This window comes from Corvus hawaiiensis, chromosome 10 (assembly GCF_020740725.1).
Source record: "Corvus hawaiiensis isolate bCorHaw1 chromosome 10, bCorHaw1.pri.cur, whole genome shotgun sequence".
In the NCBI taxonomy this organism is placed as follows: domain Eukaryota; kingdom Metazoa; phylum Chordata; class Aves; order Passeriformes; family Corvidae; genus Corvus; species Corvus hawaiiensis.
In genome coordinates this window covers 21,467,060-21,481,299 of record NC_063222.1, presented here as the reverse complement: position 1 = coordinate 21,481,299, position 14,240 = coordinate 21,467,060, and the positions used below count along the sequence as shown (strand labels likewise).

The 14,240-nt window shown below is 39.1% G+C and overlaps 1 protein-coding gene across 13 annotated transcripts in view; it reads right to left on the bottom strand.

Annotated features, from left to right (window-relative positions):
- The window catches only part of PEX5L (peroxisomal biogenesis factor 5 like), a 108,166-nt gene that overhangs the window by 29,520 nt on the left and 64,406 nt on the right, over positions 1-14,240 (bottom strand). For 5 of the 13 annotated variants that reach the window (XM_048314827.1, XM_048314826.1, XM_048314830.1 and 2 more), the window contains 3 exons: positions 12,837-12,902; positions 10,941-11,045; positions 9,597-9,635 (listed from right to left, as the gene is read on the bottom strand). The exons of 2 other annotated variants lie outside the window; for them this stretch is intronic. In XM_048314827.1, the coding sequence (XP_048170784.1) occupies positions 9,597-9,635; positions 10,941-11,045; positions 12,837-12,902 (210 nt within the window). The remainder of the gene's footprint in view (positions 1-9,596; positions 9,636-10,940; positions 11,046-12,836; positions 12,903-14,240) is intronic. 6 more of the 13 variants (XM_048314828.1, XM_048314832.1, XM_048314835.1 and 3 more) reach the window with 3 other exon arrangements.

The window sequence follows — 14,240 nt, the reverse complement described above, 5'->3', positions numbered from 1 at the left end:
GTTCTAACTCTTTTTCCATTGCTGAATTTTCAAAATTTTCTCTCAGATACATTTGAATTTTTAAATTTAGGATGCTAACATGGACTAAAAGTGGCCAAAAAGGGTATTTACTCATCCTCATATTTCTTAAATACTGGCCCTGAGCTACTCAAGCAGCAGGATTATCTCTAAAGTTATTACAGCAAACCAGATTAGGTTCACTGCTGTTCAGTACTTGATTTCTGCGTTGCAAAGCTGCAGCAAAATACTGGAGCTATTGAAATAACAAGCCCACTATTTTGATGGATTAAACATTTAAGCTGATACTGCTGTGTGTGTGCACAAATGCTTTTTCCCAGGACCTCAGAGTTTCGCACTAAAATACCAATTTCCATGAGCACCATGGAAGCCAGATGAGTGATTGCCTGCCCAGATGAGTGCAGCACAATGTGCAAATGTGGGCTCTGAATTTAGAACTCTGTCCCAAACTCCAAATGTACATGTGCTAAACCCAGACTGCAGATGCACCTCACCAGGGACCTAATCAGGGGGAGTTTGACTCTGGATTGACTGTCCAGGTTGCTGTCTCATTCAATGCACAGAAGGCACTTGCTTAATTTGGTAAATCTCATCACTTGATTGGAAATTGCATTTATATCAACTGCACACCTTTGATTTCCATTATCCCCAGGTCTACAAATTTACCTAATGCTGGTATTTAAGACTAAAGCAGACCTAATTTTTCTTTTTATGATTTGATGACAGTCCTTACTCATGACTATTTTTGAAAAACATGAATGTGGATGCCTCAAGAGTTAAGTCTTATCCAAACTACTTTTAGTATTTTAAAATTTTATCCAGATATCAGTAAAAGTTGCTTGTTATATTTTTCTTTCTGCATTTACACAGCATAAGGAAAAGTCCTAGACCATTTGGAGAGGGACAGGAGGGAAGAAATAAGAAGTTCTGTAGGAATCAGTGTAAATATAAAACCTTATAGGAAGTATCTATAAGACTATCAATGGGGTGCATTATCACATAAGATTCAGGTGCTTATCAAGTTTCCCATTACATTCCATGGAAATTTTCTTTAATAGGAAAGAAAGGAGAAGGATGAAATGAGGAAAGATTATGAGAACCAAAGCACCCAAGATCACTCATTGCAGACAGTGAAGAATAGAAAATCTTAAGATCAACTGGAAAGGCAACTTATTGCCCAAACCTGCTGCAGAGGTCAGAGGATAAACTCTGGGAAGACCAGAAATAATGCTAAGAATCAGAGTTGTGGAGGGGAAGGAGACAAGAATCAATAAAGATCTGAATTTTTCCAAGGTCTAATTGAAGCATGAGGTCTGATAATTTTTTTCCCTTTTCAAAGATGGTTATCATGTCCTTAGAATTTTCTTTATTATGTTTATTAGATTTATTACATTTTAGAGGAAGACTAAAAGAGTTTGACTTGCTTAGACTGACAAAATGAAGATTGAGTAGGAATGCAGCTATTCTTCATGTACACACAAAGGGACAGTGGTCAGATGACACTGGAGGAGGAAAGTTATGTCAGCTGTAGAGAAATGTTGGCCCGATAACAGAGTTCGAAACGGGGCATGAGTACATCTGGTCTGGGAATTAAAAGAACTGACTATCACAGCAGTGAACTGTATGAACAGTATTCTTTTTTTTACTGTAGGGGGACAAAATGCCCACCTATTTAAAATGGCTTTTGCCAAGCCTTCTACACCCCTGTTTATGACATGACTGTGACCCAGAGGATGCCTCCTAGTCCTGTGTCCTGTGCTCCCATGGCTAAGGACTAGAAGCTGTAGGAATGTCTTACTTAAAGGTTTGCTCCTGTGAAATAGAATCTGCTTCTAACTCAAATATTTGGGTCAAAACAGATAGCAAATACATGACCATGTCTACTAATTCTCAATAAACACAAATTACGTGTGTATAGCAATAGAAAATATAAGAAAATATACTATTTTGATGTGAAGCAGACATTTAATGATGAATTAAGACTTAACAAGTAAGAGTGCCATGAGATGATATTTTTATTTGTAGAGAAGTGGGCAGTGGGGCAGGTTTCTGACATTATTGTGTAAGCAGTGTCACTTGTTAAGCCCTTGGTCTCACACTCGGTATTTCATTTTGCTGCCTCATATACTGTACCAAATTTATCCCTCACTTAATACTGCTCAAGTTATTAGAGTTATATCAGGCCTGAATTTGGAGTAGTGCATAAAAGATTTATGAGATGAAAACTATGATCTATATTAAACCAATAATTTATGGTTCTCAAGCACCTTTCAGGTTGAAAATCACAGAATGCCTTAAAACACTCATGAATCAAGCCCGGCACCACCACAGAGCTGAGGAGTATTATCTCTGTGTTGCAGATGAGGGAAGCAAAGTGAAATTACGAAAGTCACCCAGCATCTCTGGGTGCTGGAGAAGCAGCACTTGGGGGCAGGAGCAGGCTGGCCGATCCCACACCGGATTTATGTGCCCAATATTTGTACACATGCCAAGGGGTGCAGACTCAGCCTGGGAAAATGGGGATTTCTCAATACTAATTTAGCCAGTGGGTGCCATAAATTCTCATAATGTCTCTAGGAACTTAAATTTGCTTTATAAGATTGACTTTAATTAAAGAAGGAGCCCATGCACTCCTTTAATTGAGGGATATGTGAAATCTCTGGAGGCTGATATTCCCTACTACCAACACATCTGAAGAGACTCATCCATAGTATAAGATACTCCTAAATTCAAATGAGTCTTCTGGGAACAGCCCAACAGAGAAAGGTGGTTTTCTCATCCCAGTACTGCTATTGGAATTTGTCATTCCAAAAAGCATGTAAGTGGGGCTTCTGGGTGCTTCAGGAGAGATATTGGGAGTGTCCAAAGAGTCTGATATCAGCCCCACTGCTTCAAAATACTCAAAGCAAGGATCATTTAACAGTGACTGTAAATTATGGTCCTTCCATCCCATTGTATATACTCTCTTACTGCATTCCTGATTTTTATCTGTTTGCAATGCACAAAGCATGCTGGTTTGTTTCTTTTTTAAATTTTACTAGGGCAAAACATAATGCTAGTCTTTAAGATAAACTATTTAGTCTCTAAATTGGGGGAGAGGTTTCCAGTCAGGCATGGGCAGCTAATTAGCACCTATGTTTTGAGCACAGAGTGAACTAGTTCTCTTAAATTAAGTGCCTAAGTTCCCTTCATGTTCAATAGGGAGAGATAAATGCCTAGAAAAGCAACTCCAGAGGGAGATTGTGCCTGCCCAATTTAGGCTGTCCCTCAGGAGGCTCTCAAAGGCACCTAGCTTTCCCCCGGCTATATATGGGATTTATTTTAGAAGGACTGGCTCAAGAGGCATCTAAAATTTATATGTAATTCGCTACGGAAGTGAGTTGGATTGGATTTTGGATTGAATCCATTTTTTCACCTGAGCCTGACTGAATTACTCATGGCACTAATTTAAGAAGCCCCAAACTACTACTGGGTAATCCCCTGTACAGTTCAGCAGCAAAGCTGCTCCTGGGCACTGAGACTTTTTCCTGTACTGCCCAATCAGGGTGGTGAGAGCGTGGTTGAGCTGCATCAGTGACATGAGCTGCTCCAGAAGGCTCAGAGAGTGGTAATGAACCTGTGGTCCTGAGCATGGGAGAAGGCAGGAAACATCTAACTCAGATTTTCTACTGGAAAAATTGTATTTTTGAACTTTGTTCTGAGAAACTTGTCTGCTCTTTGGGTGAGACTGGACAAACAGGTAAAAGAGTCAGATCGATTCCAGCAGCTTGTAAGTGTTATGCTTAGGCAGAGGCATCAGCTCATTTCAATCACTAATAATTTTTATGATACACAGCAATGGTTTCCTGACAGACAGGTTTCTGCACATAGCTGGCACCCCAGGACCTTTGGTGGCACTCACTGGGGTAAGAGGAAACAAATCAATTGATTTCTACTACCTGGCTCTTTCTAAAAACTAGTAAATGGGAACCACAACTGGAAATTGAGGTTATTGTTTTCTAAAGCATAACTGGAAGTACTGGCCTGAGAGTTGTGCCTGTGGATCACTATCTTGGCAGGGTAAGAACTGGAAGACTTCCTTTTCTGGTTGCAGAGGGATGTTTGGAGAGGGAACCCCTGACAAAATCAGTGGTCTTGTGATAAAATTTAAATTGCAAGAGTTTTGGTTTTCTTCTTTTCTTACTTTTCTAGTATGTTAATAAAGATTTCACAATCAAAGTTACTGCTTCACACGCTTTATTTACTCTTGTATAGTAAGTGTGATTACTTCTTGGCTTTTTACATCATCCTTGTGCCAGAGTGGTACATTAATTTTTCTCTGTCACTACTATGAATGTACTCATATTCCGATTAAGCTGACTTGAGAGCCAAGTATTTGGTTTCCACTAGAAGAGAGAGTCGATTCACACAGCATCTAGTGTAACTGACTTCCACCTCACATGAATTGTGGGAAGCTCTAAAACTGAGATGAATTCATTGCACCCTCTTGCAAAGAGCACTTTGGTGTTGCTGCCTCTCTGAAGACCAGCCCTGCTCTCCAGTGCTCTGTTGCTACGTAGTAGGAAGGGTGTGGAGTGGCCTGTGAATCAGAGGTGGCAATTTCTTACCTGAAATCACACAAGCCAAGTCACCCACCGGGACTTATGGCTGTCAGGATTTGTGTGGAGTCAGAGAAGCTGTGGGAGGATGGCTATAGACACTGCACTGGATATTGAATTCAGGTGCCAGCTGTATTGTTTAAAACCCTTGTTTATGTTGCACCTCCACAAAGAGCAGTTGCATTGCTGGGTGACAGCTCTTGTTGTGATCTCTGTGTCACACCAACACCCTGCCTGTGTTTCTACATGCTGAACTGTGCAAGTTATGGTGTATTGTAGCAAGGTAAAATGAAACATCTCACAGTTCAATGTCTCCTTCCCTCTGTTCCGCCTGGTCTGTCTAAAGGAGGTTTAACATGCGAGTCATGTCTGGCTCATGCCTTTTGGCCTGGCTCCAGCAAAGCACTTAAACATGCTCTGCAAAACTCAAGGTTAAGCACATGCTTAACTATCCTGCTGGACCAGAGCCATGGGGGAAGAAGAGGAAAGTTACTCTTGTCATATTTTAACTGTGACTGACAGTTTGGTCTTTAGCGACACAGAAATGTGATTTATTGTAAATCTGCCTGTTGCACTCACGCCTGCATGCTCCACGCACTTTCTTAAGTTACAGGAAGGTGTTATCTAAAATGGAGTGCCTCCTCCTCCTGGGTGTTAGAAGATTTCATTGCTCACTTGGCCATGAGTTTTCTTTGTGGTGTTACCTGGTGATATCTGTTTTAGCCTCTCCCCTCCCCATACCATTATCTAGGCTGAAGATCTACAACAGGGATCAAAGACAACATTTTGTCATCACCACAGATAATTTGAGATCATTGCTGTTTCTTTGCATATGGGCTGTAACTGCTTGAAAAGCACATGGAGTTTTTTTGTCCTTTCTGTGGATTTTTCTTCTCAAACTATGTTCTGTAGCATATCTAGAGTCAGGCTATGGTTTTGGATGTGCTACTGTGCTGATCACAGGAATCACTTGGCCTCTCCCTTTAGGAATCTGTCATGGAATGTCTGGCTGCTTTGGGATGTTTTCAGCAAACTGAAGAGCTTGAAACTCATAAGCTGTTTGTGAACTGCAATTCAATAGAACACTTTCACTGAAAAACCAGCAAGTTCAGTGAATCTAGAACAGTAGCTCATGGTTTGCAACTCTTTATCAGGACAGTATATTCATACCCAGACTATTCATGAATGAAGAGCCAAGAAGTTTCTGAAAAGTAACTCCTATTAATTAATATAAAAACCAGAGCTAAACTGGTATATTATATTATTCACAAAAAAGTTTGTCCAATCTTTCTGTCCTTAAGGAATAGTAAGGCATTTTACAATGTATGAAACAGTATGGTTAATTTTTTTACTTTATTAAAAATATGACACCATCAATTCCCATGATAATTTCAAATTAAAACTGTTATTTCATGGAAAAATGTATTTAATTTATGTGACAGAGAAATCTACATAACTTTAGGAAAGCAGCCAATTTATGACTTTTAAGTATATTGTCAAGGCAATTTTATTGTACTCATGAGAGTATTTCTGCTGAAATTATGCATATGGCCCTAAAAGCAATACGTGTTGAGCAATATTTAATTTAGAGGTAAAGAACCAATTAATATTTGTACTACTAAGCATGCATTTATTCATTTTTTTATTTCATTTTTTTTGTTCTTCATGTATTTACCCTGTCCTAATAATAGATGAAAAAGAGCTATCAGTAGGACTTAGGTTGTGTCCCCTGACAAACTACTCAAAGCTTTTATAATAAATCAGATTTGAGATGTATAGAACATACTGCCTATGAATTTATCATTAATCCTTTAAAAAGAATCAAAAAATAGGATCTCAAGCCTAGTTATCCCAACATCAGTGAGGAAGTCGCTACTGTTTTTAGAGGGCAGATTGGAATGTACAACGAATTCAATCCAGACTTTGATAATGACAATAATTCAAACTGGCATGATTTTTGTCTTTTTTACCTGAATGTATTCCACTTAGTTAAAATGCAGTGAATTCTGGTTTATGTTTGTGTGAAAGAGAAGGGAAGCTAGTTACATCCACTGGAACATCCCACCATTCTGTTATGATGTTACTGAGAAAACATTTATGGAGTGGGCTGGAAGTCAGTGCAAGCCTAATGCTAAGAAGCTTAGAATGAACATGATTGATTCAAATGGGACTGTTAACTTTATATGGAAAAGTGTGATTATGCAATCAAATTCATGTAGTGAGCCCTTGATACACACATCAGAAAATCTACTAACAACATTGGGAGCTGAATATTAGCTATCTTTAATCTGTTTCCCTTATAAAATTGAATGGGAGCATTTAAAAACCTCCTGTTAGAGATTATAAAAAAACCCCTGAACAACCCACCAAAACCCACAAAAAAGCACCAGAACAAAACAAATATAAAAAAAGCCTAACAAAGCAAGCAAAAAAAGAAAACTAGACCTAAGCAAAAACACACCACCACCACCAAAATAAGTAAACACATACATACATACATACATACAAACATATATAAAAGCAAATGAAAACCAAAACAGTGGAATTTAGGCAGTGGAAATGTTTGAGTATTTTATTCACAAGCCCTTAAGCAAATTTAAATGTGCTTAGATCAACTAAGTGTTGGCATGCAAATGAAGTTCACTTAAAAAATAATAGTTCCTACTCTGAATACTAACTAATACCTTAAAGACCATAAAAAAGCCTTAAGCATCTGGTGGAGTTAATAGGGGTGTAGTCACGCAACATATCTCTTTTTCTGATGTGTGCTGTAGCCTGCATTTTTCACAGGGGAGGACGAATTTCAGCATGTTTCTTATAATGTAATTCCAGCTTTTTAAATTCTTTCTTTCCAATTCAAATTCTAAACCCTAAGTGTTCTGTAGGTTAACTTCTTAAATTATAAGTGCTCGAGATCAAAACTGCTCTGAGCAACGTCTGTGTGGGTCCTGTAAATTCTAAGTAGGCAGCTCCTGTATTTTTCAGTCACAAGCAGAAGTGGGGAATAGCTTTCAAGATATATTTTGCATTTCTTTTTCCTATTGGTGACGTTTTCATGGAGTCCCATTTCTGTTCCATATAACTCCAGAGTATATTTGCCACAGGATTGTCACGGATGTCAATCCCTCCCTGCAGCTCTTCTTTATTTCTGTTATCTTTATAGGGATCCTACCATGAGTAGCAGCTTTCCAACCTGTGTGCTCTGATAAGGAATCTAAATTAGGTGTGATGGACCTGGGACAAATAACTCCTGTGACACTGTGAGATTCCTTTTGTTTTTGCTGGCAAAGCACTTAAGCTTTTTTACTGCTCAATAAAGCAGTTAATCATATTTTAAAGTATAAGTCTGGGTCGAAGAATGTGATTGAATCAGATCCTTTGAAGTTCACTGACCTGTAGAAAATTGGGAATTTCATAGCTGACTGCACAATTAAACTTTGACTTCAGGGCATATTTAGGTTTAAATTTCTCATTAGAAAGTAATTCTGAAGCAAGGTTTTTTTCTCCTGACAAATGCAAAAAAGCTGTGAAGAGGTTAAACAAAAATTTTATTTTGCAATAAAAACCAAATTTATGCATGATTTTTCTCATTTATTTCTCTGCTTCAGGTAGAAGTAATTGGCTCATAGCTCAATATCCAGTTAATCTTTGAACCTTCAGCAAGCTTTCTTACACATTTTCTAGGTTTTATTCATATGAAAAAAATACCTTTTTTTCATTTGTCCCAGTCTCTTATGAATTATCTTTTAAAAGATAAAGGGAGACAGCAACATGGATAGAGTTATATTCTACAAAATCCTGTTAAAACTGAAAGATCACTCTCTGGATGCTTAAAGTATTAAATTTGGCAGCTACTGAATCCTTTTTCACACTAGTAAGTGTAAAGAAAGTGACTTTTATGGAAGGTAATTGAGACAGAAAGACTGGATTACAAAAAATAAATACTGAAAGGCCTATTCAATTACCAGGAATACCCCTCTGCTTACTGTAGTACATTCATTACTGCTGGAATGGTGATTGAGATTCCCAGTTGCCATCTACTGCCACTGCCCCACAGGAGTCTGCAGTACTTTTTTGGTTCATGTTATTTGAAAATTTGCCTCCAGATGTGATGATATAAAATAATCCAGGAATTGGAAACTTCATTTAAATTTAATTCACAGTATTTATGTCAAAAGACAGGTGTCATATTTTACAAGTTGGGCTTTGCTAGGAGCATTACAATAAAATGTGACTATTTATCTGTCTTGTTCTGTGCTGGATAGGTTTTTAACATTTTACAGAGGAAGAGAGCAGAGAGACACATTTTAAAATACAAACTCAGGGGCCTATGTACATTATCACTATCAAAAAGAGGTTTTAGAGACTCTTCTTTATGTATCAGATTCCAGTTATGCTTCCTGTGGAGTCTGTGTCCACAGTCAGACATAATTAATCCTCCATTCATCAAGGATTTTGGAAATGGGAGATTTTACTTTTTTTTCTCTAAGAAAAGCCAGTGCTCCTCTGTCTGGGCTTGATCCTTGAATTTCACTTGCAGGTTTTTTGCTTAGGTGGCTGTGATGTTGGAGCAGCAGAGATACCCAATGTACTTAATTCTTCCTGCGATGTGGATCTGCCCACACTGGGTTTGGTGGTGGTGAGAACTTTGGAAAGACCAGACTTTATTCTCCTGACCCATCTGTCTTGGGAAGTTTGCAGTCAATTTGGAACTTGTTCCACCCTGTGAGCAGCAACCACATCCATCTGTTTCATCATGTAAAGAGCAGAGACAGACGCTGGGATGGGGATGGTTGACACAGCAGAGCACTATCCTGCATGGATGGTTGGGATGAGGGGTTCACATGGACACACTGCAGTGACAGCATCTCAAACCAACACTTCAGCCAGACAGTTAGGGGACAAATGACGTATGCAACGTGGTCGTACAGCTGCACATCACACATACATGATGCAGAGATGGCTATGGAAAATACTCACTTTTTCACTTGATTCTGCTTCCTTTTGGCTTCTGCACCCCTTTGGTGCATAGCAGGGAAGTAGGTATTTGTGTTTAGTGGAAGAAATTACACTGACTAACAGACACAAGCATTTTACTCATAAATTTATCATAGACTATTGCTGAGGAGACTGACAGACAGCCACTACAAATGGTGAGTTAAACATTTAATGAACCCAGGCTGAACTCCTGGCCCTGTTGAAGCCAATGGAAGTTTTGCATGTCAATTTTTTTTGGGCGCAGTGAAGTTTTAAAGGGGGCAGCATTTTATGTGGGTTTCTAATTGTTTGTTAATCACTAAGTAGAAAATCAGAAATGATGCCTTAAACAGAGCATGTTTTTCCTCTGTGCAGTTTCTTCATAGACATTGGAGTTCACCATGAACAAAACGTGGTGTTCAACAGGGGCTGAGGAGGAAGTGCCAGACCTGGTTTCCAAATTAGTAGATGGTATTTCTAGAATGTGTATTAGTGCAGCACATCTGCGATGCTCTGCTAGAGAAGTACGTGCTGGTGTGTGTGCATCTTAGAACTTTCTAAAGCACAGCGGCTGTTATCCTAAATCATGAGGGGAATAAAATAGGACTGTGGATTTTGCTTAAGGCTCTCACATAAAACAACTTCCAGCAATTTCCATTCCTGATGAGCTGGAAGTATTTGTGTGCAGTAAATATCGGCAGGAAACTAAATGCACTTGCCTGGGGAACAAATTCATGTACGTGAGCAACATGAGGGAATAAAATCCACTCTTGTAGCAAGAGTGCTGTGATTTACAGTTGTGTTCAGCCACTGTCTTCAAGAAACTAATGGAACCACCTTGGCAACTCCAAGGTATGTGTAAGGTTTAGTGTGGGGACATACGTCCTTCCTTCAACTGAAGGTGTAGAAATGAAAGCAATGAGATGTGCAAAGTCACATATTCTGATCCAGACCAGGAGCAGAGCCCCAGTGAGAGCTTAGGAGTGGGATCTGAGATATTGGAAATGACACTAATGTGAACTGGTTGTTTCTTATTTTACTATGCGCCAATGGGAATATTTCATATATGAATTGCAGATGAGTATTTATGGCAGGACAATTGATGGCATGAGTTAGAACCGAGATTTTAAACTAGCTTTAAACAACTTTCTGGTTACTGAACTGGGGAGTAAAATGCATTTTCGTTTAAATTTTCATGTCAAAACATCTAAAGCCCCATTATTTACCCCAGGCTACTTCCCCCCTCAGTGAAGCACTGGGATGCCACTGGCGCAGGATGGGTCACCCAGTGGGGCTGGGGACTCGCGCAGCGCCCGCGGCCCCCTCAGAGCCCCGCGCTCCGCCCACCTGGGATGCCACAGTGAGGAGGGGCTTTTCTTCTGCAGACTCCTCCCTCGGAATCTCCTTCATCACCATGGCCACAGCCTTATCGGCTGCCCTAGCGCCTTTGCCCTACAACAGCGAAACCAACAATGGCGCCAAGTCAGCAGCAGGCTCCGACCGCCTCCCGCGCACGCGCACCCGACCCAGCCCGGTGGGACGCCGGCCGCGCCTGCGTCTGGAAGCGAAGCTTGGTTGGAAGCAGAACACACACACACTGTTTAAAAATAGTAATAATAATAATGATACAACAAATGGTCCGTCAACCCAATGGTTAAGGAGGCAGTTGGGGTCTAGCCGTGGTCTGGTGGCTCGTTAGAGTTGCCCCAATGAAGTCAACAGGAATCCGGCATTTTCCTGCTGGGCCAAGGCCTGCTGGAATTTCCCCCAATGCCAACCTTCTGCAGGATAGGATCCTGCAAGGATCCTGCAAGGACTGAAGGATCAGCCCCTTGATTTAATTTTATTTATCCAAAAGTTTATATCCAAAATACCTCTTTGTGGGCTTTTTGTCATTTTGTTTTTCTTAAAATAGCGTCACGCACAGTTTTCAAATAAAGCACAGCTCCTTGTTGTTCACTGAGGCAAACTCTCCCTGAAATTTGAATGTATAATCTGGACCTACAGAGTTTATAGCTCTAGTAACATTCTAAAAAGCAATTTACATCATATAAACGGTCTAGGTTTTTGCTAACAGAACATACGGAGCCAAATTCTGCCATCGCAGGCATTGCTACAGCTCTCCCCAAAATGATAATTGGTGTTGAACTTACTGTACGGGTTTTTTTTTTAAACGTCACTTTTCTTAAAATTCACTTGATACATTGTAAATATTCTGGACAAAGTTAAGATATTTTAACATTATTTTATAAACAATAGCCAAACAAAAAGTGCACCAACATTATGTGCCATGCTGTTTGATGCCATTCTTTTTAGTTAATGAGGGTCTTTATCATCTTGAATTCACATGGGTTTCTGTATCTTGATCTTTGGTCTTCTTTTGATCTCTGCCTCTTGCAAGAGACAGAGAAAGTTGGAGCTTACACATAAAGCATTGCAGCAGAGCTGTGTTATGCCAGTGACCCTGGGCAGGTCCTTATTATTATACTTTAAAAAGCTCCCATTGATTTCCATGGAAGTTTTAGCTGTGCGAGGACTGCAGGATCTGGCTCCATAAAAGAAGTATTTTACACTGGACTTAAATATATTTAAATCCTTAAAAGTCTATTAACAGAAGGGGTTCTTTACTAAGACATCATATACAAGAATTACCTTCACTAGCAGTGTATTCCGTGTCAAGTAAACCCCCACTATTGCTTATACTGAACTACAGATTGTTTCAGGAACATTTCATCAATTGCAGGTAAAACCATTACGTTCTATTGCAGCTTCTAAATGGATTTTATTACTGGTCAGGTCAATATTAGATTAGCTTGCTTGTGCAACACATCACATATACCCTACAGAGAGTTCTTTGCATGCTGCAAGAAATTCTCAGAGCAGAAGTGTCATAAATGATAAGCATGCTGGATTTGTGATGCCTTTGATATCCAAAGAACTGCAAAGTCATTGTAAAATTAAATATATTAAATTCAATGATAATTATATTTAATTGGTAAGCATATCAAAGGTTCTGGGCCAATTACGTGTTTGTTCATGATTCATATGACATATTCCAGGTCTATGAAGCTTGTTTCCAGTATGACACATGAGCTATCATTAGCTAGCACTAATAGCATGCTACTGGTCTTTAGAAAATGTAGTCCTTTTATGCTGAGTTCTAGAACAAAATCGTTTATCAACTAGGAAGGATGCATTGGAAGGCATGCAGTGCTTTTTATTTCTTGCAGAGTAAAAACCCACCAAAGCAAAGGTCAGGTCACTTTTTTGAAGACAGAGCCACTTTTTCTTCAAGGTTTCACCTACTGCCTGAAAAGAGTCATGATACTCATATTAGTGCCTGCTGTTCATCCTCCACACACGTAACTGCAAAGCCCTGGGAGTGGCTGACACCAAATATAAAATCTTTCTCACCAGTTTAAAGTGGCCATGCTACAATGGAGAAAAGCAACCCAAATGATACCTGTGTCCTATTTTGAATGAGCAGACTTTGTATATTTGCTAGGCAAAGCAAGCGGTTTGATGGTACTTTTTTTAAAGTTAGATCTTTAACTTTCCTACAAGACTGTGTGTAAGTCAGGTTGACATTTCTGGCTGCTCAGCCTATGGTATGTAAAACATTTTGAAACTAGAAGTTGGTAGCAATTTCCTGGGTACCAAAGAGAAAGGCAATGCAGTGGGATAGCTTAAATTGTCAGATTCTGCTGGAGAGGTACACAGGGGAGCAATCCACTGGAAAATGCAGCTTTTTATTCTGTTGACTAGAAATTAATATTGTTGTCCTATGTAAGGTAGATAAGCTTGAAAATTTTGGTCTCTCTTCCCTGTAGTGAACACTATGTAGCCAATACTCGCCCATGAAGCAATTAGGCAGAAGAACTGGAGACACATAAAACCAGTTTTTCTATGGTCAGGATAACCTTGTTAGTGTTCTGAACTGCAGCTGAAATGAAAATCTCCAGCACATTTATTACACTAACCATTGAAGAATTATTATTTTTTTAAGGTGCTATTTACTTGGCCTCCTTCAACACTAAGTGTTGCTTCTTAGCAAGCCAAAGTGCTGTGTAAATTTACCTGGTACAGCAGTTTATTGCTCAAAACCCATAATTCTGTAACAGCTAATTTTACACTTGCCAGGACTTAAAAATGAAGAGTTTGTTGGTAGTGGAGGCTTGCAAGGTAAGTTACTTTCTCATGCAGACCACAGTTTAACAATTTAGTAAATAAATTTCATCATTCCCTATTGGTTTGCAATATAGAAATGGAAACATTTGTGATGTAGAACACGACAACCCATGTACACATAATGACAAACATTAATTGATGAAGGAAAAAATGCATTATTTGTTTAAATGGAACATACTGCTTTGAGAAAAAATGAGAAATGTGTCAATATTTCATTATTTGCTACATTAAAAAAATGCAACAGTTCCTTTAGGTAACATCTCCAAAGCAAAATAAGGAGTAGAGTTCAGAGTATTCCCCTGATGCTAAATATTTATGATAGATTGGGTTCAAAACTTAATAACAATTTCTCTAGGCTTATCCTTTGGGATCAGATAATGGATAGTAATAGACATTTCCATAGCAGTATGCTGATTTAGCAGGATTTTGTAGGGAAATATTTTTTTCTGCTGCTGTTTC